We start from the raw sequence: 26,580 nt of genomic DNA, 5'->3' as shown, positions 1-26,580 counted from the left end.
CGCCCATGACAAAGGCACAAAAATATTTTCCTATATTTTATTTCTAGAAGCCTTACTGTTTTAGCCTTTATGTTTAGGTCTATGATCCATTTGAATTAATTTTGAGGTCATACGTGAAATGGAGTTATGGTTCATTTTTTTCAATATAGATATCCGCTTACTCAAGCACCATTTATTTAAAACACTATCTTTTCCTCAGCAGAATGCTTTGGCACTTTCGTTAAAAATCAAATTACAATATAATGGGCTGTTTCTGGGCTCTCTACTGTACTCTATTGATCTATTTTTCCATCCTATACCAGCACAATGCTTTCTTTTATTATTATCATTATCATTATTATTATTATTATATTAAAGACCTTTAATAACAGATGCTTGCAGTTTGTTGACTTTTTAAAAAAAATCAAGTTGTAAACTTTTATTACAAATTAAAAACGAAGTTCTTAAAAATCTCAGCTTGACCAAATATGAAACAATTTAAAAACCTTTAAAGAAGTATTGAGAAAAAACAGATTTTTTTAAATTAAGAAGCACGTCTGTCATTACCAAAAAGAGACGTCTTTAGGTAAAAAACAAACAAACAAACAAAAACCCATGCTGCATAGATAATGCACATAGTTCTAGTTATCTGGTCAATGGGCAAAAAGCAAGCACTTAAGGTCTTTAGCTCCAATCTTTTGTTCATTTCTTATTGCTGGAATTTCATATTCATTACTTTTTGTTGGATGACTAAATCAGATGATGGTAGAGATGGTAAGCCGGGAATTACTCTGCCCCGCACTGCTCAGCGTCGGGAGCGGATGAATTCTCAGCTAGTGGATCGGCTGCTTTTGTCTCTTTGCCATCTTGTAGTTTAGGGTTTTCTGAGCGTCTCGGTCGGTAAATGAAGTTTCGGTACCGACTTGATGTGGCTGCTGACCTTGAGTCTCATCTCCTTGATCTTCCTTCTCTTCTTCATTGCCGTCCTTTCTAGGCTGTCATTGGCGAGGAGGGCCCTGCAGAATCGTGGTCTATAGCCTCGATACATATTCTGTCTCACTGGTCTACCATGTTCTCCTGCACCCTGGTTGTCAGCACCCTCCATCACTTCTCCCTGCCCTGGAGGGTTGGAATACTGTGGTCGAAGCCCATAGGGTCTCCGCATGTAGTAAGGTGGGAACCGTCTCCTGCAGTAGGGCCGGGGCTGTTGGGCCTGGCCTTCAGGAGCACTCTCCGATCCCTGATTCTTTTCCCCACTCTCACTGTTCTGGTATTTCTGCTGGTAATTGCGCTGAGGCCCCTGAAACGTGGATAGCATCTATGATGGTTAGTCTGCTGCATGTTTACTTCCTTGCACTGGAACTCCATCAGGGCCTGCAATATTTGCTGCCTCTGCACCTTTTTCTCCTTCAAGAACATCAAACTGCAGTCTCTGCATCTCCTACACTGCAAAGGTACTTCCTGGGGTTATTCTTTATGGCAGTCTGGTGTACAAATACATCTTCCTTGATGTCATTCCTGTTGATGAAACCGTATCAGTTTCTTACATTGAACCATTTTACTGTTCCCAAAAACCTTTGTTGCGATTGATCTTCTAGTCCCCGCTGGCAGTCGCCACAGATGTAAGGCCTTCCGGTGCGCCGCTCCCTGCGTCAGCAGCAATGAGGGCGGCGGACCGCTACTGGGTCTCGGCCTCGCTGCTCATGGTTTCCATGATGGTGACTGGGGCCGGCTGCAGCTCCTCCCCAGGTGTGATAACTAGGACCACGGCTGTGGTGGGGCTGCCCAGGGCTCTCTGGGATCCGCTCTAGGCTAACGATCGAACTCAGCACCCTGCTTTGTTAATTCTGTAGCTTTATATTAAGAACTGAAGTCAGATAATGTAGTCTTTTAACTTTCTTCTTTTTCAAGGTTGTTTTAGATATTCCATATAAATTTTAGAATCACATCACTAATTTCTACCAAAAAAGCCTGCTAGGATTACAGACCAATTTGGAAAGAAATGATATCTTAATATTTAGTTTTCTAATCTATGAACAAAGTATCGCTCCACTTCCTTAGCTCTACTTTAATTACTCTAAGCAATGTTTTATAGTTTTTATCAAAAAGATTATACACTTCTCTTTTCTGAAGAGTTTGCATAAGATTGGGATTATTTCTACCTTAAATATTATATAGTTTTCACTGATAAAATCATGTAGGTCTTGGGGGCTTTTATTTAGGATTTTTACTTCTATGTTAAAAAGTAAGATTGGCCTATGTACTTTCTCTTCTCAAGTTGCCCTTATTAGTTCTGGCATCATAGTCATACTATCCTCATAAAATGTGCTAGCAGAATGTGTACCCTCTTTTATTTTCTGAAACAATCTATACAAAACTGGGAATATCGTTCTTTGATCTACATGATAGTTCTGGATTTTGAATAGTTTAAATGGGTAATGTGGTGATTATATTTTGGGGCAATAATTAAGAAGTCTATAAAGTGCATATGTGTCCCTCTCTGAATCCCTTTATAGGCAGAGAGATGCATCCATGGAAGTCCATCCATTTAGCTTTCCTTACCCACTCCTTGCACCTACACAAAAGCCTGCATTTAAAAGATGGGTGCCCAGGGCTCCAGATCAGAACATTCTGTGCAGGTTCTCTAGTACCTTTATAAAGACAGGTCTAAGGCAAAGTAGAACAAGATGTAGTCTCCAATCAGAGGTAGTCCAAGTAACAATGATTTTCCAGTCCACCCTTTCCCAGGGAATATTCATAGCAGATTGAGGAGGAAAGCTGCACAATCACAAAGTTTGGCTAAGGTAAGAGCAATCTCATTTCGGCAAATAACTATAAAATCTCTGATTCATCACTTTCTCTTAGAAACTAGGATGTTAATATCTGACCATACATTACAAGATCAGGTGAAGCCCATCCCACTCAGCCTTCTCTGATCTACTAGTTATCTTTTGACTCTCCATATTCTTCACAATCTTCCATTAGCTTCCAATTAGCATTTTGAACACACTCAAGTCTATCCTACCTTGAGGTAGCAGAAAAAAATTTCACTTAATTACTACACATCCCTCTGCAACCACTGCCTTATCAATTCTTTTCCCCTTCACAGCCACAATTCTTTAATGTGTTGTGTCTCCAAATTCTCACTTCGTATTCATTCTTCAACACTCTGCAAATATACCCAGATCTTACCACCCCATTTAAACCATTCTTGCCAGGTTATCAATGTTTTCTGTGTAAAAGAACCTCCATTGCATTTTCAGTCCATCATTTCTTTTTTATCTTTGTTTTTCTTTCTCTATTTTTTTCTTGACTGCTCAGTAGCATCTGACAGTATCATTCATTCTTCTGTCTTGAAAGACTTTCTTTTCATGAAACCATTCTCCTCTTTTTCCTCTTATCTCTAAAAACACTACCCAAACACCTTTACAAGCTCTTCCTTCATCACCTTACACTTAAAAGTTGATTGTTCTTAAAGCTCTATCTAGAAACTCTCTACATATTTTTTACAAATGACTCTCAAATTTCTATCTCCATCCCAGATCTCTTTCCCGAGCTCTACAGTTGTATATACAACTACCTTGTCCTTAATATGTCCACAAACTCAACTTGTCTCCCTACTCAGTCATGCTCCTCCTTTGTTTTCTATTTCAGTGATGGTACCACCAAATCCAGTTATTTTTTATTCTTCACTTTCTTCATCACTTTCACATCCAATTATTCATCAAGCCCTGCCAATTCTACCTGCAAAATATTTATCTTTAGTCTGTCAATTTCACTTTATCTCCACTGCCATGTCCTCTAGTCAAAGCCAACGTCAATCTATAACATCCTCCTAATTGGTCTCCCTTTAATTTAGTTTTGTTCTTCTTAATTCTTAACGTGATATCAATATAAATATGTAATTAATATCTGCTTTGTAGGTGACAGTATATGAATTTAATAAAACAAATACTGCCATCAAAAAGGTCTTTATAAAATGCAGAACTGATTGGGTCATTTCTCTTCTTAAAACTCCTCAATGAATAAAGTGTAAAATCCTTTCTGTAGCTTACAGTATCTGGCTGATACTGCCTACCTCTTCAGGATCATCTGCACAATTCTCCAGTCTTGTTGGAGTTTTAATCTCTTGGACATGCTGTATTCTCACTCACCTACAGTCTTCACACCTGTTGTTCTCTCTGCCTGGAATACTTTTCCTTATCTCTTTTTATACAGTCTTGGACCTTAACTTAAGCTTCATTTCCTCTGGGAAGATTTCCCTACACATAGTTTCACCAGGCTCCCTCTATATAATCCCAACCCTTTACTGTAATTAGTTGCTTAACTGTCTATTTTCTGAGATGGACTGTTAGCTCTGGAGAAGAGATCAGTCTTGCTCACAATGATATTCCTAGCACCCAGCACAATACCTGGTCTAGTAGGTATCAAATGAGTATTTGATGAATAAATCAATGACTCAATCAAATAAGTAAGTATTATAGTACTTACTATTATCATCATTATAAGGCTCACAATAGGGTTCTGCTCATTTGGAGTTACATTGATGAAAACTGTCAACTGCAATTAGGTCAGCAAAAGAGGCTTTAAGGGAAGAAAGGACATACTGTTATCACTTATTGACTAACAGTATTCTGGCTGGTAGCTATTCCAGTGATCTTTGGGGGGGGGGGGATGCTTTCAGGAGAGAAAAGCATTACCTATCAAAGAAATCTACTTTAATACCACTTACTAACTGGCCTTAAAAGGACCATTATCTCCTCAGCTCTGGCAACAAATAAATCTGCTGGAATGCACAGAAACCTCCCTTTCCTGTGTAGCAAATGTACCGTTACTACTGCTCTGGGCATTATGTTTTAGCTCCATTTATTCACACTTGAGTGTGAGTCTATCTTAAGGTCGGAAACCAAGGGGGAAATCAGTGTATATGCAGCCATTGCGCTCTTATGAAACGCTAATGTATTTCACTCTTGTTCTATTTGCTTGTTCCATTGAATTCATATGTTATCACCCTGAAAATATATTCCAATGCTAGAGTACTTACATCATACAATACTAAGAAACATGGGAAAGAGCACAAAATTTGAAGTTCAGAAAACTAGATTCATGTTATGGCTCAATAATATATATTTTGTGTGGCCTGGGATTTTACCTACCTCTAAGGCTTAGATATAGTGCTTGTGAAGGTCAAATAAAATAATGTATATAAAAGTATTTTTTTCTATAAGTTGTGACATAAATGACAGATGTGTTCTTTTCATATGAATTTGAAGAACAGCAAAGACAGTTTGATTATACTAACAGGCTATTTCTTTTTTTTTTAAATTTATTTTTCAATTACAGTTGACCCAAAAGGATATTTCTACATAGTATAAAGAACTCAGGGCTCAGAGTCAGAAAAATACTTAAGCACAGTTCTACCACTTACTTTGCTCATAAAATCTTGGTCAGTCATTAAATCTTTCAAAATCTTATTTTTCTTATCTGCATACCTGAAATAAAAATACCTACTTTACCTATCTCAAAGAAGTTATCCCAAGATTAGAATAAGAAAATATTTAAGCTTAAGGTTTTCATATAAAAAGATGCTTCATATCATAGCTCATCAGGGAAATGCAAATTAAAATAATAATGACATACCACTGCAAACCTGTAAGAATGACCAAAATCTAGAGCACCAACACCACCATATGCTGGGAGGGTATAGAGCAAACAAGAACTCTCATACATTGCTGGTGGGAATGAAAAAGGGTACAACCACTTGGGAAGACAATCTGGCAGTTTCTTACAAAAATAAATATACACCTACCATATGATCCAGCAATTATGCTCCTGGGTATTTACTCAAAGAAACTGAAAACTTATGTCCATACAAAAATCTGTACACAGATATTCATAGCAGCTTTATTCATAATTGCCAAAACTTGGATGCAACGAAGATGTCCTTCAGTAGGTGAATGGATAAATAAACTGTGGTACATCCAGATAATGGAGTATTTATTATTCAGCACTAAAAAGAAATGAGCTATCAAGCCATGAAACGGCATGGAGGAAAATTAAATGCATATTACTAAGTGAAAGAAGCCAACCTGAAAAGGCTACATACCATATGATTCCAACTATATGACCTTCTGGGAAAGGCAAAACTATAGACACAGTAAAGATCAGTGATTGGCAGGGTCAGGTGGAGATGAATAGAATAGGCAGAACACAGAGGATTTTTAGGGCAGTAAAAATACTTTGTATGGTATTATAAATAATGGACACATGTGATTGCACATTTTTCCAAACCCACAGAATATATAACACCCAGAGTGAAGTAAGGTAAATTATGGACTATTTGGGTGATTATGATGCAGCAATGTATGGTCATCCTTGGTAAAAAATGTAACATTGTGGTGAGTGATGTTGCCAAAGGAGAGGCTATGCATGTGTGGGGGCAGGGAGGCATATGGGAAATCTCTGTACCTTCCTTTCAATTTTGTTGCAAATCTAAAGCTGCTTTACAAAAAAAATAAAGTCTTAAAAAAAATTGTCCTCCCCCCAAAAAAAAGAAGCTTAAGCATTGATGGTTTGGATTAAAGTACGTACCGTGTTTCCTCGAAAATAAGACCTAACCAGACAATCAGCTCTAATGCGTCTTTTGGAGCAAAAATTAATGTAAGACCAGGTATTATATTATATTATACCCGGTCTTATAAATAAGACCGGGTCTTATATTAATTTTTGCTCCAAAAGACGCATTAGAGCTGATTGTCCGGCGAGGTATTATTTTCTGGGAAACATGGTAGTTGCATTTTCTAATCTAACCTGCCTGCGGCAAGGCTCTAAAGCTAATGCATGAGGTGCTATTCTCTGAAAACTAACTCTGCCCCCAAAACTCAAGGATATATTGCTTCGAATCTCTAAAATTTTATTATTACCATTCTGTAGCCCTCAAACTGACAAACTTTGATATTGCCTACCAAAGATAATATTTCCCAGAGAGCTTAATGTCTGACTACATTGAACAAAATAAAAGATCTTGAACAATATTCTAAAGTTACAAAGAAGTTGTACACACTAAATTCTAGAGAAATAACTACACACTCCCTTTTACTTGCCCACAAAGCAAACTTCTAAAGGTATTACATACAAAACGAGATGGTGCTGTTCACATGGGGAACCACTGTCTATATGCATTACTCATTATTCACAATGACTAAATCCATAAAATATTTCCCAAGTAAAGACAAAGGCTAAGTGTCCAAAGGCAGTGACCACTACCCCCACAAGTAAATATGCAAGCCAAGAGTCACAAGGCTGGTGTTTGCCCTTTATATCAATAGCCACCAGCATGGAGATGACGGTGGGTCAAAGCTGTCTCTGCCTGAGGCAGCTCTATCCCTGAGGCTCCCTCACACTTTCTACTTGAATTCTTGCTCCTATTTGTTCCTCTTCCACTGCACTGGCAATACTCTCCCCAGAAAAGGAAATTAACAAGCTCCAAGAAATATAACTCAACCTTCCACTCCACTGGAAGTAAATGAGAACTGGGTTTTGGAGACAACTTCTCAACTAACATTTAAAATCAAATGGGGGGGGGGGCGGGGGGAAGGCATTCTCCACCACTGAAAAACTGGATATTTCTTTACAGAACTTGTAATTAAACCCATATAGGGTAAGTAAAATAAGTAACACTGCTTGGAGTGAGGGGAGGAATGGAGAACAACATTCTAGGGCCCACTCAGAATCCACTGCTCATGACAATACCATCCTGTACTTCAGTGTCCCACTGAGTGAAAGAAGACAATAAATATGTTCAAATACTTACTGAAATATAAATACAGAAAAGTACACATACGCATACAACTCTAATTTTCAAAAACTGAATGCACCAGTGCACCAACAGCCAGATTTTTTAAAAAGTAAATATTACTATCAACCCAGAGCATCCTCATGTCCCATCTTCTAGTCACTACCTACATCCCCCAGGAAAATGATCACTTTGATTTCGAACTTTACAGATCAGTTTTGCTGTTTGGGTATTTTCTTTAAATGGACTATACAATATATACTCTTTGTGTCTAGCTCTTGTGTTCAACATATAATTCTTGAAGTGATAATGGCTAAAAAATTTCCAAAATTGATATTACAAGTGAATAGACATATCTAGGAAGCACAATGTACCCCAAAAAGGATTAATTTTTTTAAAAGTCCAGCCCAGGTAAACGATAGTAATATTGAAAAACACCAAAGACAAAAAAATCTTAAGAGCCAGAGAATAATATCCATAATCTTCAACGGAATTAGAGTGGCAGTATTTTTCTCAATAACAATGATGGAAAACAAAAGATAGCTGAATAATATGTATAAAGTGTGAGAGAAATGAATACCAACTAAAATTGTGTACCTATACAACCTATCTTTCAAAGTCAAAGGCAAAATAAAGACATTTAAATAAATATAAGCATTTACTACCAACATACCTATACTATACTAAAAGAATGTCTAAACGATATACTTCAGGGAGAAGAAAAATGATCCCTGGAAGAAAGTCTAAGATCCAAAAAGAAAATACTGAGCAAGAAAACTGGTAAACTTATGTAAACCTCAACAAGCACTGACTATATAAAATAACAATTACAGGAATATCTAATTTGTAGAATTTTTTTTTAAAGGAAATAATTAAAATACTGGACAAAAATAGTACGTAAGTTTGAAGTGGGTGATGAGAGGGAAGGAGCCCTTGTGTTGTTCAGAAGGAGGTTAAAATTTGAATTTGTTCTAACTTACCAGTACAGTTTAAAAAAATTGAGTAAAAAATCAAATCAAAAAAGCTCTACCAGTATTTTTAAATGGCAGTAAGGAAAAAAAGAAGCAATATGGCCTAGAAATGTAGGACACAGAATGCAGAAACAAGTTCAAATGCATCAGTAGTCATAGTAAATGTAAATAGACAAATTTACCAGTAAAGACAGGAAAAAACAACAAAAAACAACAGACACACGGCATGCTATCTGCAACAAATACGTCAAAAGCAAAATGACATGGAAAGAGATAGTTGTCATTAGAAAAACTAACACAACAGATAAATTTCTGCGATATTCATCATGAAAGAAAAGTACAAACACCTAATATCAGAAATACAAAGAAGGATGTAAGAACAGATTCAGCAAAGATTTTTTAAAAGAGCAAACAAATAATATAAAACATTTTTTCTCAATAAACAACAAACAGACAAAATGGACAAACTCCTATAAATATATACCTTACAAAACTACCTCAAGATGAAATAGGAAGTTTAGATAAAATCCACGACCATTTTAAAAAACTGAATATACATCATGCTTGAATTGGATTTATCCCCCAAATTCAAGAGTGGTTATGCAATAGAAAATTCATAAATATTACACACCTCAAATAAACTAATCAAGGAAAAATATCATAATCTCAAATGATACAGAAACGAAGCACACCAAACAGGTACAAGCTTATTAGAAGAAAAGCAAAGAAACAAGGGAACAGAGATCTTCAAGACATTAGAAAAAGAAAAGAGGATAGAGAGCTAAAAAAAGTAGAGTCTTCAGATTGAGACATACATGTTACAAATTCATATTTTACTTACTGGGGTAGTAAGGAAATAAGATGTATTTCATCAAACCTGAAAAACTATTAATTGTAAGAGATGCCATTATTTTAGGTATCAGTAAGATTTTTTTTTAAAGCAAAACAAAAATAACACAATTTCAGGGCTGTTAAAAAGTAAAATGAAGTGAGCCTTAGAAATGATGTAATACAGGACACGTATGAAGCAGCAAAGTATAAAACAAAGGATTGGTGGGGACTATATTGGTCAATTTTTCTTTAGCTATCCAAAGATGACCAAATAAAACATCTACAGGAAGTAAATTCACAGACCTCCAACTTCTGATCCTGATTTACACAGGACAATACAGAAATTTAATTCAGAGATGATATGGGGATGTAATTTTAGATTATTGTAAGATTTCTAAGTAAAACAACTCCATGTAAAATGACGCTGCTTAGGGAAAACATGCTGCTAAAACGAAGTCCAGAAGTAGAGGAAATCTAAGGCTCTGAGGCTGCCTGATTATCCTAGTTGTCTGCAAAGATATTGTAGTTATCCATGATGGCAGTAAGAATTTGAAAATCAAGTGCTCCATGGAGATGATGACTAGGAGGCTGATAAGTAGAGAAGGGGGAAAACGACACTCAGGAATGGGAAATGCCAGAGAACACAAATGAATATGGAACAAAATAAGCCAAAAAAAAAGCAAAAGTCTGGTGTGGCTGCAACATAGAATAGGAATATATGGAGCAGAGAGAAAGAGAAGGGATACAGATAAGATAAATCATTCAATTTTCAAAGCTATCTAATTTACTAATGTGATAAGAATATTTAGTGGTAATGAGGACAGATGAGTACAAATTGTAATTTTCTTTACTTTTATCAAACTTCCCACAAAAAAGAATAATGAAATTTAGAACATCAGAAAGAAATCATTAGGTTACAATTTTATCCGTATGTCATCAACTTTTTAAAAACAAAATAACTTTCAAGAAAAAATTGAATGTTTAGGGCCGGTCCGGTGGCTCAGGCGGTTAGAGCTCCGTGCTCCTAACTCCGAAGGCTGCCGGTTTGATTCCCACATGGGCCAGTGGGCTCTCAACCACAAGGCTGCCGGTTCAATTCCTCGAGTTCCGCAAGGGATGGTGGGCAGCGCCCCCTGCAACTAAGATTGAACATGGCACCTTGAGCTGAGCTGCCGTTGACCTCCCGGATGGCTCAGTTGGTTGGAGTGTGTCCTCTCAACCACAAGGTTGCCGGTTCAACTCCCACAAGGGACCCCTGCAACTAGAAAACAGCAACTGGACCTGGAGCTGAGCTGCGCCCGACACAACTAAGACTGAAAGGACAACAACTTGAAGCTGAACGGCACCCTCCACAACTAAGATTGAAAGGACAACAACTTGACTTGGAGAAAAAGGCCTGGAAGTACACACTGTTCCCCCAATAAAGTCCTGTTCCCTTCCCCAATAAAATGTAAAAAAAACACACAAAAAAACAGTTTTCTTAAAAAAAAAAAATTTGAATGTTTGGAATTTAGGGCTGGTTCTTACAGATTTTGTTTTTAAGGACTAAAATCTAAACTGAATTAAACTTTGCACGATGATAATTTATTACGATACTCATAATTTTCAAAATTAAAAGAAATCCAAGAAATTTTTGTCAACAATAATGCTTCCCAGTAAGCATTATGTGGTCAACATATTCTCCAAAATAATTAAGTACCTCTGAATGATGGCACTTCAAGTACTCTCATTTTTTAACATCAAAGGCAGTAAAGGGGGGAAGAAACCATTGCAGTTTTCTCCTGAGGGCAATAATTTTATCAGCACAACAAATATTCTCAACTCAGAACCTGGGAAACTGAGCTCTCTATACAATGAAAACCAATTACTGTGCCTGCCTTTTGGGCAAATACTTACTTAACATGGAAATGATGGCACTAAGAGAGCTGATGATAAAAATTTGTTTATGGTGGCTAGTCAGTTGACCTTTCAAAGTTAAAATAAAATTATCTCCCATAAAGTTGATTGGGAAATAGGGCAAATATAAAAAAGTGCCTGGTTCCATTCATAAGGAACTTCAACCGCAAATATCTCTCACTGGAGATGCTCCAAGAGCCAATTTTTACCATAAGGAAGACCCAAACCTGAACTGCTCTTCATGCAAAACAATGTCAGCTCCCACACAGGATGGAGTTTTCTCCAATTTAAAGGAAAGATGCTCACACATAATCTCCTAAATGTCTAAAAGGGCCTAAGGATACTGTAGTGTGTGACTATACGGGCTGAAACCACTGCAGCTTTTTTTCTAACAAGTTGAAAGCAAGCTTGAGAATTAGGCCAATATACAGAGCAGAGAAGCTGAGCAAAAGACTATATTACCCAACTCTGCAATCTATCCAACGTCTGGATTTCAGTATTCATGAGTCAATACATTTCTTTAACATTCAAACCACCTGCAGTCGAGTTTTCTGTTACTTTCAGATCCGAGTATCTTAACCTATACACCTAGCCCAGCCACTTACAAGTTGTTTGTCCCTGAGGAAATTACCAAGCTTCACATATCTGAAAAAAATGACCAATCAGAAAATCCCCCACCACCTCCACTACTATCACCCACCTCCATCTATTAGACCTTCTTGTCTTTTTTACAACAGTCTCATAACTGGTCTTCCTGCTGCAGCCCTTGCCTCTATAGACTATTCTCAACATGAGAGTGGAATAAAGGAAGGCATTGAGAGTTTTTCAAAATTTGACCATGGTTATATGGCTAGAATGTGGCATAACTATAATCTGAACCAATCTTCTGTTCCTTCTTTAAAATTAGCTGCACTTGAAAATGCAGACAATACCTACTTGTCATCAATGTCATGATGACTGAGATAATCTATAGCCCAGCAATGTAGAACACAAAATAGGCACACAATAAATGCATTATTTACTACACTGCCACCTCCTAGAAAAGCTGGCAAAGAAAGTTAGAGGATCCAAGTAGGTTGTATCTTGGCTGATTTTCTGGAAAACTATGAGGAAATCTAACTCATTCACCAAAAAAGCAGGTAGTGGGGCCCAAACATGATTTGGATTTTCATTTTCTAATCTGAGGTTATTCAGTAAATTACCTGTCCCACTGGGTACACTCTAGCTTTTGTGTGTTTCTGTACATAAATCTAAAACTAACTTTTAAAGTTTTACATTATAAGTTACCTGTTTACACAAATAATCTAAACTGCTTTTCAAGCACTACTTCTATTTCAGAATGTTCCAATGCAGTCTTCTGAAGAATAAACTTTAAACTAATAAAGAAAAAAAAAAAGGAGGCTGTGGGAAAACACCCTCCAGTGCTATGTAATCTGGCCGTTTGGAACTCCTGCTAGATAGAAACAAAGACTCAGAAGAAGGGCATCAGTAAACAGGGTAGCAGATACTGGAGACTGACTCAGTCACTAGAGAGAAAATAATTGATTTAATTAACACAAAACAGGCACAATAATTGAAAATATTTCCCATTCAACAAATAGGATTCCCTTTCTGAATCCTGGCATCTAAAGAGAAATAAAGATACAAATAGGCAATGCATTAAACGTGCTTACAAAGCCAGCCATTTTTTAACACTACTTGAACATACATCACTATTTATAAGATCTTCTAAGTACTTTATAGATACTGCTCAAAATATCCCCAAGAATCAAATGACATCTCACCAAACCAACTATACTAAAATGAGAAATTAAAATAGGCACTAACTTTTAAAGCCTGGTCATACTGGACAACTGCTGAAAATTCAGCGGATGCTCCCAATGCTCTCTGAATGTTTACAATGCCATTAATAAAAAATACAAATACTGATAATACCTACAAGTATCATAATTTGTTTAAATTTTACCAATCCTATACATTTTCTTTCCAAGCATTCTAAAGAGACCAAAACAATGTTAATTCATGATAATTAAAAAGACCATAGGTGCTTTGTACAAAAAAAAAGTGCTTTACAAATGTCAAACAAAATAAAAGCAAAGAAATAGCTATATTTCATGATGAGAACGTCACAGGTGAATTGATTGTTTTATACGGAAAGCTTCAATATGTCAACCCTTAAAAAACATTCAATGATGGATTCAAAAGAGCTTGCTTATTCTTTATTAGTAAGACTAAGATAGGATGATCTATTTTACAAAACTTGACAAAATTATCTAATTTAAAAGAATTGTGGTATGTAATCTTTTAATGCTAAGGGCATTCATTAAAACTCAGTTTAACGTTGTCTACCCGTCTATTTTCTCTTCATTATTATATCTTACTTACCTCGTTATGTGCCAAATTACTTAAGACTTAAGGAGGAGAAGGCTTCCAAAACAGGTGTCAGATATAAGGCTATTATATATGGCTATATTTTATATATGTATGCAAAGTGATAATTTAGAAAAGTTCTTAAAACTATGTGTAGAGTCAAACATATATTACACATATATGCCACTTAATTAAGAGGGGAAAGGTAGAGAGACAGGCACGGTAGTCAGGAACAGAATATGTTTACTGTAAACAGTCTGTCAACAATAATGTCTGGTGTCCAATGTTAGGCTTGCATCATTCAAAGGTCTGATTTAATTGCTCCATTCACTTAATAAAACGTAAAGTAAATCCAGGCAGCATTTTTTTTCTATCAAAGCAGGAAGGTCTTAGACAATTTCTCTAATTATAACTATATATGATGGAATAAAGAGGTATTTAGTGGCATTCTTCCCTGCTTCAAATGAATTAAATAAAATTGAAGCAATCCATTCACTACATTTCCAAAAGACACTCAGAAAATAAATCAGTAAAAAGGCTCTCTGTTACTCACCTGTAACCCTCTCCTTCGTAGAATACTGGAATCATCCATAATAGGTATCAGACAAAAAAAGCCACTCCCCAGACAGTCAACTACTAGTGCCTACTTGCTTACTGCTGGGTAAAGAGGTAAACAATCAATCCCGTTCTCCATGCTGTGCCCACTAACTACCGCTCCACTAAACCAGTTTTCTCTCTCAGTCCAGCGTGAGTAGACAATCACTGCCTCCCATCAGAGCCACGTCTTTCTTCACAGCAGTACACAGACCTCATCTGAATCACCACCAAAATAGAGGAAAATATTTCATATTTATTTTCCATACATACTCTTGTGGTTGAAAATATCTGAAGTACTAAGAAAAGGGAAAAGTTCCAGGAAAAAATTCCAATATTTGATATCCTGACTTCACCGCTTATTAAAAAGGTTTAGCAAACAAAACAAGAGAGTCTCCACCTACAGCTACTAAGCTTATAAAATCCATGTCACGTTTTCCTTCCAAAAACAAAACCACTCCACTTGTTTTTAAAAAGATAATTCTTCAGAAATGCAAAGAAAAACATATTATTCTGATGCCTGTATTTTAGGTTTCGGCTAATATAAAACCAGTTATTGTTTTGACTAAGTCGGCAAAATTCCTTTCATCCTTTGTATAGACAAAGCAAATGTCAGATTCTTTCGATACTGTCACAGGCTCTTTTGTTTCTGTATCTCTAGAAACGCTGTTCTTCACTTCTTGGACAGTCACGAAAGCCTCTTGCTTCAGGAGCTTAGATCATTGCTAAGGTCGGTTCTCCTGCTCTTTTATGTCCTGGAGGGGGCTAGTACATGTGTGTTAAGTTCTAAGCATGGACGAATTCATTCATCTATTCATTACTGATACTACTGTCACAGGGAAAGCTGCCCATTCCATCAGACTTCTAAAAGGGACATAGCACGAAAAAGTCTAGTTTTATCCAGGCTTTAATAATCTCAGAATCATTTATTTGGTCACTGGCTGCTATTTTCAAAGCAGGACTTCAGCCAAGTTTAAAGATACTTCTAGTCTCTTAATTTATAACTTAAAATACAAACACACACACACTTTTAGAGCTCAGGAGTAAAAAGTGAGCTCTCATGATATGATTTTATTTAAATGCTCCATAAACAATGTTTTAAACTTGCCAATTTTATAGTACTCACTAGAACCCTAGTAAACACGGGGAAAGTAAGGCAAGTTGGTGATTTTTCTAAGTCACAAAAAAATTGTTAGCACAGGCAGCAGTATATTTTTAGGAAGAAGGTTAAATACATTATCTACCAATTCACAATCGTTGTTCTTCAAACTGTAGGACATACTGAACAAATTATTCACTCTCCAGAGGACTTCAGGAGATATTAATCCAAATTCCTAATTTGACAAATAAAGGTATGCATGAAGCACCCAGACTCAGGCTGTTATGTATTCTCTAAAGAGTAAATATAGCAGTAACTATAAGATGGATTCAGTCTGCACCCAACAAGGAAAAAATGCTGCCCCTCCTATAATTATGGCAGCTGCACCAACAATCTGGAGCTTGAAGGAAGGTCTATTTACAAAATCTTTTTCTGGTCTTCTTACAGCTGACTTAGTCACCAGAGCGAGCTAGCTAGCTAGCCACATCGCTGAAAATAGCACAAAAAGCAGGATCCATTTCCCTTTCATTCACCAAAAAAAATTTTCTAATCCTTAGCACCAGTGTGGTCTTTCATTGTTAGAGCTAATAAATCCACATCTCCATGGATTCCTTCCATCTGCTGCTTTAAACAACTAACAGCTGGATTATGTCTATGGGGAAAACAAACACAAGACCTGAACAGACAGCTGATTTGCATAGGGTGTGCTATCCACTATATGAGGGTCTGCAAAGTGACAGGCTTTTAAAGCTATAGAACCTCTCTATCAAGAGAGATTTTATTAACTAACACATATATGCATTTTTTAAATTAATATATGTGTGTGTGTGTGTGTGTGTGTGTGTGTGTGTCAACAGAGAGGAAGCAGGAGTGAGCCCTAATCCATTCATCCCTGTAGAAATATAAATGGTGCATTTTGATAAACTGTTCAGACCAGGAATTCATAATTCAAACTCTTCATGTATTTACTAGTACAGGAATCATTTATTATGCCAAGCACTAACATGGGCACAGGGGAAAGATTAACATTACCCATAATTGGCTTATGGGTAATGTTAATTACCTATAAACTAATAATTCTATTCTAATCAGGGTGATCACTTCATAATTATATAAATGTCTAATCACTATGTTGTACACCTGAAACTATTATATTGTATGTCAACTGTAATTGAAAAATAAAACTTACTTTTAAAAAAAACCTAATAATTCTATTCTAGAAGAGCTCAAATCCAATGGGGAAGCCAAGTGCAAACAAGTAATTATGAGGGGCGGCCGGATGGCTCAATTGGTTAGAGCAAGAGCTCTGAACAACAGGGTTGCTGGTTTGATTCCCACATGGGCCAGTGAGCTGCCCCCTCCACAACTAGATTGAAGACGATGAGCTGCCTGCCGCTGAACTTCCCGAGGGGCGGCTGCATGGCTCAGCACCAGCTCTCAACAAGATTGCAGGTTCAATTCCCACATGGGATGGTGGGCTGCGCCCCTTGTAACTGAAGATTGAAAACAGTGACTGGACTTGGAGCTGAGCTGTGTCCTTCACAACTAGATTGAAGGACAACTACTTGGAGCTGATGGGCCCTGGAGAAACACACTGTTCCCCAATATTCCCCAATAAAATTTATTTTTAAAAAAACAAGTAATTATGGTACAACGTGAAAAGTATGACAAAGTGCTAAAGGAGTGTCAAAGATGGCTCAATTCATTACATGGGGAAATCTACAAAAAAAGCCTTCCAATGGAGTTGCCATCTGGTTACTGAAACTAGTATCTATGGTTATCAATCCTTGGCCAAGACAGTCTTCCTTTCGTAAAGTGTGCACAACGTAAGTCTTCAACCAGCCCTATCTTAAAAAACTAGGTGAAAAAAAAATTCCTCTCCTTGGCATTCAAGGCACCCTGTAACACAGAAACAATCGATTTCATCTCCAATACCACTATACTGTAACCTTAGCCTTCCAATAGGAATAATGCACTGTTTCCTGAACACATCCCATCTTCTCCATCGCCTATTCTTTATCCTATTCTTTGCAGTTAAACAGGAATACAATCATCTGTTTTATAAGATTGCTGAAAAGAATAATTTAAACAACATATATCGGGGCCAGCCTGTTGGCTCAGGCGGTTGGAGCTCCGTGCTCCTAACTCCGAAGGCTGCCGGTTCGATTCCCACATGGGCTAGTGGGCTCTCAACCACAAGGTTGCCGGTTCAACTCCTCGACTCCCGCAAGGGATGGTGGGCTCCACCCCTGCAACTAAGATTGAACACGGCACCTTGAGCTGAGCTGCTGCTGAGCTCCCAGATGGCTCAGTTGGTTGGAGCGCATCCTCTCAACCACAAGGTTGCCGGTTGGACTCCTCGACTCCCGCAAGGGATGGTGGGCTCCACCCCTGCAACTAAGATTGAACACGGCACCTTGAGCTGAGCTGCTGCTGAGCTCCCAGATGGCTCAGTTGGTTGGAGCGCATCCTCTCAACCACAAGGTTGCCGGTTGGACTCCCGCAAGGGATGGTGGGCTACGCCCCCCCTGCAACTAGCAATGGCAACTGGATCTGGAGCTGAGCTGCACCCTCCACAACTAAGATTGAAAGGACAACAACTTGACTTCGAAAAAAGTCCTAGAAGTGCACACGGTTCCCCAATAAAGTCCTGTTCCCTTTCCCCATAAAATCTTTAAAAGAAAAAAAACACACACAAAAAAAAACAACAGAAAAATTCCCAACAACTTTCAAAAGCGGAATATCACTTCTATATCCCTTTGTATTCTACTTTTAGAATAAGTTTTATTTTTTCCATTATTTTTTAAAGGATAAAACTAAGTCTATTAAAGACACACACACTCACATTCCAATAGACATGCCACACAAAAAAGTCCTTTCAATCCAAACATTGACTTAAATAATTCAAAATTTTCAAAAACTGGAAATATTATCACTAAATTCTAATTCCTAATATATCTCCAACATTTTCAAGGGCTAGATGACTTAAAATTAAAGTGATTTTCATTGTATACATTGCCCAAAGTGATTACATTAGTGCAAAAAGAAAGCTAGGAAATCAATGACTTAAAAAAATGAAAACATAGGCCGGCCCAGTGGCTCAGGCAGTTAGAGCTCCATGCTCCTAACTCCGAAGGCTGCCGGTTTGATTCCCACATGGGCCAGTGGGCTCTCAACCACAAGGTTGCCAGTTCAAGTCCGCGACTCCCGTAAGGGATGGTGGGCAGCGCCCCCTGCAACGAAGATTGAACATGGCACCTTGAGCCGAGCTGCCGCTGAGCTCCCGGATGGCTCAGTTGTTTGGAGCGTTTCCTCTCAACCACAAAGTTACCAGTTCGACTCCCACAAGGGATGGTGGGCTGTGCCCCCTGCAACTAGCAACGGCAACTGGACCTGGAGCTGAGCTGCGCCCTCCACAACTAAGACTGAAAGGACAACTTGAAGCTGAACGGCACCCTCCACAACTAGGATTGAAAGGACAACAACTTGACTTGGAAAAAAGGCCTGGAAGTACACACTGTTCCCCAATAAAGTCCTGTTTCCCTTCCCCAATTAAAAAAAAAAAAAAATTAAAAAAAGAAAAAAGAAAACATAACAGAGAAAGCACTGCATTTACCTCAAATTCCTCTTGAGATTCTAAACCCTCTTTAACAACTGGTAGAGCAAGTAGACAGAAAGTCAGTAAGGATTAAAAAAAAAACCTGAACAACACTAGCAACCGACCTGACCTAAATCACATTTGTGGAGCACTCACACAACAGCAGAATACACATTGTTTTCAAGAGCACATCAAACATTTACCAAGACGGACCATATTCAGTGCCATAAAAGAAGAATCAATAAACTTAAAGAGATTCAAGTCATATACATATATATAACTGACCACAATGGAAATAAACTAGAAATTAATCACAAGTGATATAAAAAATCCCCTAATATTTGAAAACTAAATAATACACTTATGAATAACTCATCACTCAAAGAAATCAAAAGGAAAATTAGAAAGTAATTTAAACTGAATGAAAGTGAAAACACACATGTCAAAACATATAGGACATAGCTAAGTAGTACCTACAGAGAAATGTTTACCCTGATCACCTATTTAAGAAAAGAAAGAACTCAATTCAATGACCTCAGCTTCCACCTTAGGAAACTAGAAAGAGTAAATAAAACCCAATTTAAGCAGAGAAAAAGAGTTAGTAAAGATGAGAGTAGAAATTAATGAAACAGAAAACACATATATAGATATACATATATACATAAGTAAATAAATGAAATAATAAAAGAAATCAATTAAATCAAAAGCTAGATCTTGAGAAAATTGACAAACCACTGTTCAGACTGATTAAAAAGAATTATCAAGATCAGGATGACAGATAAACAACTTTGTCAAAAAATTACACAATTTATATAAAATGGATAATTCCTTGAAAGACATAAACTATCAAAAACACCTCAAGAAACATAGAAAGTCTGAATATCCCTATATCTATTAGAGAGATTGAATTTATAGATTGAAAATTTTCCTACAAATAAAACTACAGGGTCCAGATGGCTTCACTAATGAATTCTACCAAGCATTTAAAGAAACAAACAAAAATTATACACAAACTCTTTCCAAATATTGAAGAAGAGGGAATGCTTTCCAGCACATTCTATAAAGTCAGCATTCTTCTGACTCCAAAACCAGACAAAAGATATTACAAGAAACCTACAGAGCAATATTCTCAGTGAGCATAAATAATTTTAGCAAGTCAATACCAACTATACATTAAAAACATAATACATTGTGACCAAGTGGGGTTTACTCCAGGTATGCAAGTTTGACTTCACACTGAAAAATCCACCAATGCAATAAAATCAATATAATTTGCCAAATTACCAGACTTAAAAAAAAACAAAAACCTATCATCTCAATACATGCATAAAAAGTATGACAAAATACATCATCTATTCCTGTTAAAACTCTTAGCAAACTAGGAAAAGAAGGGAACTTCCTCAACTTGATAAAGGGTTTCTACAACAAACCTAGAATTCAAATCATACTTAACAATGAATGATTGAATGCTTTCCCCCTAAAACACGGAACAAGGCAAGAATGCTTGTCCTCATCACTTCTATTCAACACTGCACGGGTGTTTCTAGCTACTGCAATAAGCAAAGAAAAAAATAAATAAATGGCATTTGTATCTAAAGGATGCAATGGGAAGGAAAAAAAACTGCCCTTATTCACAGATAACATAATCATCTACATAAAAGAATCTAATATAATCAACAAAAAAGCCACTAGAACATTTGAGTTTAGCAAGATTGCAGGATACATGATCAATATTGAGAAATCAGTTGTACTTGTCTACACCTAGCAACAAGCAATCAGAAATTGAAAATTGTAAATTACCTTCAAACATTATTTAATCTAATAAGTATTATGTGAGCAGTCAAAACAGTTCCAATAGCTACACTGCTAAGTAAAATCTTATTTAATTAAAATACCTATTAAAATATTAATCTTACAAAATGGTTCTAAGGCTTTAACATCCCAAGCTTAACTCAAAGAAGTGTCATAGTGTCACAAAATGGTTATAATAAGGAAGACTCAAAGATAGTTTACACTAGATATTACAAAGAATATCTCCTATCACTTCTGATCTGCCCTTCCACCAAGCAGAGCAATCAGGATATTAGTGAATTAGGCAAAAAACAGAAATCCTCAAGTATGCCATGAGTGTGATAGACAGATTATTTTAATAAAAAGCTTTTAATATATAAAATCCAAAATTTATCCCAATTTAATGCCATACCCTATGCTAGTTGCCAAATATAAAGATGCAAACAAGAGTTTTATTTTCAAATACAAACAGGTAAATAAAAATATAATTAAATAGTATTAAGTGCTGTGAAGAAAACAGAATATGTGATGTGGGAGGAATAATGACATTTGAGATAAAATCTGAAAGAGAGAGTCAGTCATGAAAAGATCAGGCAAAAGAGCCTATCAGGTAGGTAGGGTTTCCGGACGGGAATTCCTTCCCACCCGTTCTTAGGAATTTTTTTCGCTTTCCCATTCCCAAATCCCAAGAAAAGTTGGTCAGGAAATCAGGAATATCAGCTCCTTGAACCCAGTAATACCCACAATGGGAAATAAACGTATTACTCGTTTAAAACCTCTGAAAGACTGCGCCAAGGCCACTCTAAGACATTTTTCCTATTTACTATCTGAAGTTACATTGTGTGACAATGTTACATGCCACCAGACATGCATGAGCAACACCAGAATCAGATATCACATGACCTGCTAATTTTAGCTCTTGTAAATTGAGCACATTTGATCATGGATAACAGAAAACAGTTTGTATTTACACAGAGAAATATTTATTTTCACAACCCAGGATTTGACTACAAAGTCATCTTCAGGTGAAATAAGGAAATCTAAGGTAGTTTACCTGAAGATGACTTTGTAGTCAAATCCTGGGTTGTGAAAATAAATATTCCTCTGTGTAAATACAAACTGTTTTCTGTTCTCCACAATCAATCGTTTCCACAAAGTGATGGCCGATACTACCAACCACATTCAATCAGTTTGTTTGCGGCTGATGACTGTGATGTATGTGAGTGTTCTTGGCTCTCTCAGCTGCTGTGTATAAGTCAGTCTATGTAAAAACAACTTGCACTGCTAATATTTTATTCCAATATTACAATAATTTCCAATCTCATATCGTAATGTTTTGTGGCACTTTTTAGCTATAAATATTTGCTGCACAATATAGGGCTTTCTTAATTCTCTTAATGCTTTAAAGGAAATAAAACTTGAATTGGTTCAACATAGAAATAGATCTTGTGTCTCTTACAAAGTACTTGAGCAACGTTAGTTGTCTCTGTGAAATGGAAGAGGATGAGTTTTTTTGCCTTGTCAAGTAAGAATGAAATTGCATGACTGGTGAAGTCATTAATGGAAAGACTTTTTAAAGGAACATTTATAGCAGAAGTTCCAAGAGAAGAAATAAAGGATGTCCTTACACCGAGTTCTGACATTAAATCAGAATCTGATTTGAAGTGTGAATTGACTAAAGCAATATCAATTTTGACATCAAAGCCTAGCCCTATGCATGCAGACAAAATACTTGCTTCTCTAAGGAAGGAAATGTGCTTATATGAAGCTACGCATTATCTCACTCCCAACTTGAAGATGCTGTTAGACGCACTCATAACAATTCAACCAACGTCTACAGAAAATGAAAGAAATTTTTCCACATCAAGTATATTTGTTACAAAGCGAAGATCACAATTGTCTGATCAGGCAATTAATGTTCTATGCTTCTTAAAGTTTCATTTTAAAAATGACCAAAACTCTAATAAAAAAAATGACAAAAACTATTCGAAGTATTTTTTACATTTTCAAATGAATAATATTTGCATTCGTTTTCTATTAATGTTTAATTCAATAAGTGAAACATTTAAATGAGCTTGAGAATGTACATTGTGTGATATATGTATACAACATCACTGTATACTATAAAATTTGGTTAAACAAAGTTTGTATTAATTACATTGTTTATATTTTGAGAAAACCTGAAATATAACAGAAACCTAGCCAAAATGATACCATAGTGACCCCTATTTAGCACTCGGGGCAAGAGATGCACTAATCATGAAATTCCGGTGGATCTCCATTTAGGAAATGTTACTTACTCAAGTTTTGCATCGACCTTTTACATATAGCAGTGTCTCCAAACCTCTGAAAGACTGCGCCAAGGCCACGAACCCCGGTTGCCCCATCTTCTCTACCGCTTTTCTGTTTATTAACATTTACTGTTACAGCCATTATTACAGATGATCAATGAAAATTAAATAAAAAAGATTATTTCGGGAATTCTTGGGAAATATGATTTCCCGTTCTCAATTCCCGCAGGTTCCAAAATGTCAGGAATTTGGAAACCCTACAGGTAGGTATAGGGAAAATAAACTGCAAAGGGTTTGTAGTGGGAACAAGTTTGCAACGTTCACTCAACAGTGAACAGACTAATACTGATTGAATATGGTAAGAAGAGGCTTGTTGTATAAGATGATTTCAGAGAAGCAGGAAGGGACCAGATCATTATAGTACTTGGTAGGCCATAATACCGTGTTTCCCCAAAAATAAGACCTAACCAGCAAATAAGCCCTAGAATGACTTTTCAGGATGACATCCCCTGAACATGAGCCCTAATACATCTTTTGGAGCAAACCTTAATATACGACCGGGTCTTCTTTTCGGGGAAACACAATAAGGAGTTTAGAGTGTATTGTCTGTGTAATGGGAAACCATTGGGTCATTTTATGCAAGAGAATGATGTTAATTAATATATATTTTTTTAAATGCACAACTTTCTTAAGAAAGGGTGTGGTTTTTTTTTATTTTTAATGTGGAGAATGATTTGTAAAAAGGTCAAGGGAATGCAGAGAGATCAAATAAGAAGCTACTGGAACTGTTCAGATTAGAGAAATGGGGACTTGAACTAGGTGAGGGGGAGTAAAGCTTGGTGGGGGGAGAGTGTACAGATTCAGGATTTATTCTATACAGAGAACCAAGTAGACTAGCTCTTGGACTGAATACGAGGAGAAAAAGAGAAGAATCGGGGATGGCATCTTTTACCAAAATTGTGGCACAAGTTACAAGATGAAGAATACTAGGGAAGGAACACATCTATTATTTTGGACATGTTAAAAGTCCATTCTCCTAACTAATTTGCCTCTACAGAGGTATAAATAGTTTCTTACCTAACATACTCACTAGTAGCAACTTTCAAATGGTGGACCTCAAACACCCTTTCTTCTTGAGAGTACTACTTTCTACTCTCCCATTCTGTAAAACCACAGTCTGGAGAGCTGACTGACAAAGTCAGTGTTAGGTGAATTTGACTGAGGAAGGGTTGAGCCTTCCTCAAGCTCTGTGTGCCTCCTAAGCATCACAATGAAAACATGAAGAAACTGTCTTTCTAGCAGTATAGCTCTTACGATACAAACGGTATAGCCTTTTTTGTTACTAAGTAAAACCCTCTTCCTTTCTGCTTCAAAGATTCAAGCCCATTGATTCCATCTTGCTCAAGCCTGCCCATTTCCCATAACATTTCGATTAGCAACTTCTGCTTAGTCCTGCACATAGATATGCTAATCATTAAACGAATCTAACCTGTAGCCTAGGAATTACTGAAACAACTTCCCTGCTTGAAACTACCTCCCCAAGAAGAAAAGACAGATATGTACAAAAATAATGATTGTTTATCAAGATTTACAGGAACTTCATGACTGCGTAATTATAATTTTACACGACATTTAGAACCCATTTATACTTACTCTATCATTTGGAATTTTTATCCAATAAAATCTGGTTTGGGGGAGGGGAACATCTACTTTTTTACACTTTTATATGACGTCCTGACTCTTCCCTAGATTCATTTGCTAACTTCTGAATGCTGCCTCTAAGGACTGAGAACACCTTCATTAAGAAAGGAGAAGGCTGCAACACAGAAGTAAATTAATTAGAAAATTCCAGTAAATAGCAAATGTCAATATTACCACAATCACATAGCCCTGCCCAGCCGATGTCAAGCAATGTTCTGAAAATCTCTGCAATAATAGATGGAATAGGGAAAAGTATGCTTGATATAGGCACTTATGATGGAACAGAGAGAACACTGGAATCAGAAACAAAAGAATCCTAATCCACCACTTGTTAGCAATACCATCCTGAATAATATATTCATACTGTAATCGAGTGAAAGCTTGAACTGCTCACTGCACAACAGCCAGTAAGTCAAGTAACAAGGATTTGGGACAAGAAAACCAACTTTATTTGAAAAGCCAGCAAACTAAGAAGATGGCAGACTAGCGTCCTACAGAACCATCTTGAGAAAATACAGAATTCAGGCTTCTTTTACATCGGGGAAAGGGGGAAACAGGAGGGGTTTGAGATCAGGAGGTGATTGATGACTGCAGGTATCTGGAAGTCAGCAAGGGTCCAAGGGAGATGGTGAAACTTCTTTGCTTTTGGTCAACAAACTCTAGTTGCTGTGGTCCCAATCAGGAAGTTCCTATAACTCTTTTGATAAACAATCATTACTTTTGTATATACCTTCCTTATCTCCTTAGGGAGACAGTTTCAAGCAGAGAGGTTGTTTCAGTAATCCCCAGGCTACAGGTTAGATTCCTTTAATGATTAGCATATCTATGTGCAGGGCTAAACAAAAGTTGCTAATCGACATATTATTGGGTAGGCTTGAGTAAGATGGAGTCTGAAAGACTGATTATTTTATTCTATTACAATTGCACAAAATAAGACAACAGATAAATATCCAAATACATCAGTAATTATAATAAAAGTTAACAGACGTTTAATAAATACCTCAGTTAAGACAAAGACTGTCAAACTGGATGACAGGGCAGATAAATGGATGATCTAGGAAATAGAGATTTTTAAAAATAATACAGTATGGCAAAAATTATTTAAGAGTCACAACATCTAACAATGTAGAGAACTGCATGAAAACAGACACATTCAGGTATTTTTGGTGGAAGGTATAAACTTAAAACTAATAATACCTATTAAAATAAAATGTGCATATGAGTACAACCTTTGGTCTAGCAATCCCATTTGAAGTATCTATCTTAGGGAGAAGCGTCAATATGTAAGGATATGTTAACTAAGATATTTATTACAGCATGTTTGTAATACCCACTAAGAGAGGAAAAGGTGAATAAACCATGGTATAGTGACTTTTAGAATCCCTTAAAACCTTGAGTTTCCCACATCTCAGTGGTTCCCAAAATTGGCTGCATATTAAAATCAACCTGGAGAGCTTTTAAAAATCCTGATCTCCAGGTCACACTCTATACCAATTAAACTTGAATGTCTGGGATTGGGAGCCATGCATCAGTATTTTTAAAGATTCTCAGATGATTTCAATGTGCAGCAAGATTTGGGAACCAACACCACATCTATCAAAAGTCTACTACTCTGAGGTTCCTCCCTCTTTAGAATTATGAGGTTTAACAAATAAAAATGCAGG

General features: G+C 36.7%; 1 protein-coding gene and 1 pseudogene across 9 annotated transcripts in view; both read right to left on the bottom strand.

Moving 5' to 3' along the window:
- The window catches only part of MAST2 (microtubule associated serine/threonine kinase 2), a 181,717-nt gene that overhangs the window by 112,783 nt on the left and 42,354 nt on the right, over positions 1 to 26,580 (bottom strand). The window contains exon 1 of one of the 9 annotated variants that reach the window (XM_074334655.1): positions 14,396 to 14,500. The exons of 7 other annotated variants lie outside the window; for them this stretch is intronic. In XM_074334655.1, coding sequence (XP_074190756.1) covers positions 14,396 to 14,434 — 39 coding nt within the window. In that variant the 5' untranslated portion in view covers positions 14,435 to 14,500. Of the gene's footprint in view, positions 1 to 14,395; positions 14,501 to 26,580 lie in introns of those variants that run through there. One more of the 9 variants, XM_074334651.1, reaches the window with a different exon arrangement.
- Positions 655 to 4,916, bottom strand: LOC141572482 (Y-box-binding protein 1 pseudogene; annotated as a pseudogene).

The sequence above is a fragment of the Rhinolophus sinicus genome, linkage group LG06 (assembly GCF_036562045.2).
Source record: "Rhinolophus sinicus isolate RSC01 linkage group LG06, ASM3656204v1, whole genome shotgun sequence".
Lineage (NCBI taxonomy): Eukaryota > Metazoa > Chordata > Mammalia > Chiroptera > Rhinolophidae > Rhinolophus > Rhinolophus sinicus.
This window is presented reverse-complemented; position numbering and strand designations above follow the sequence as displayed.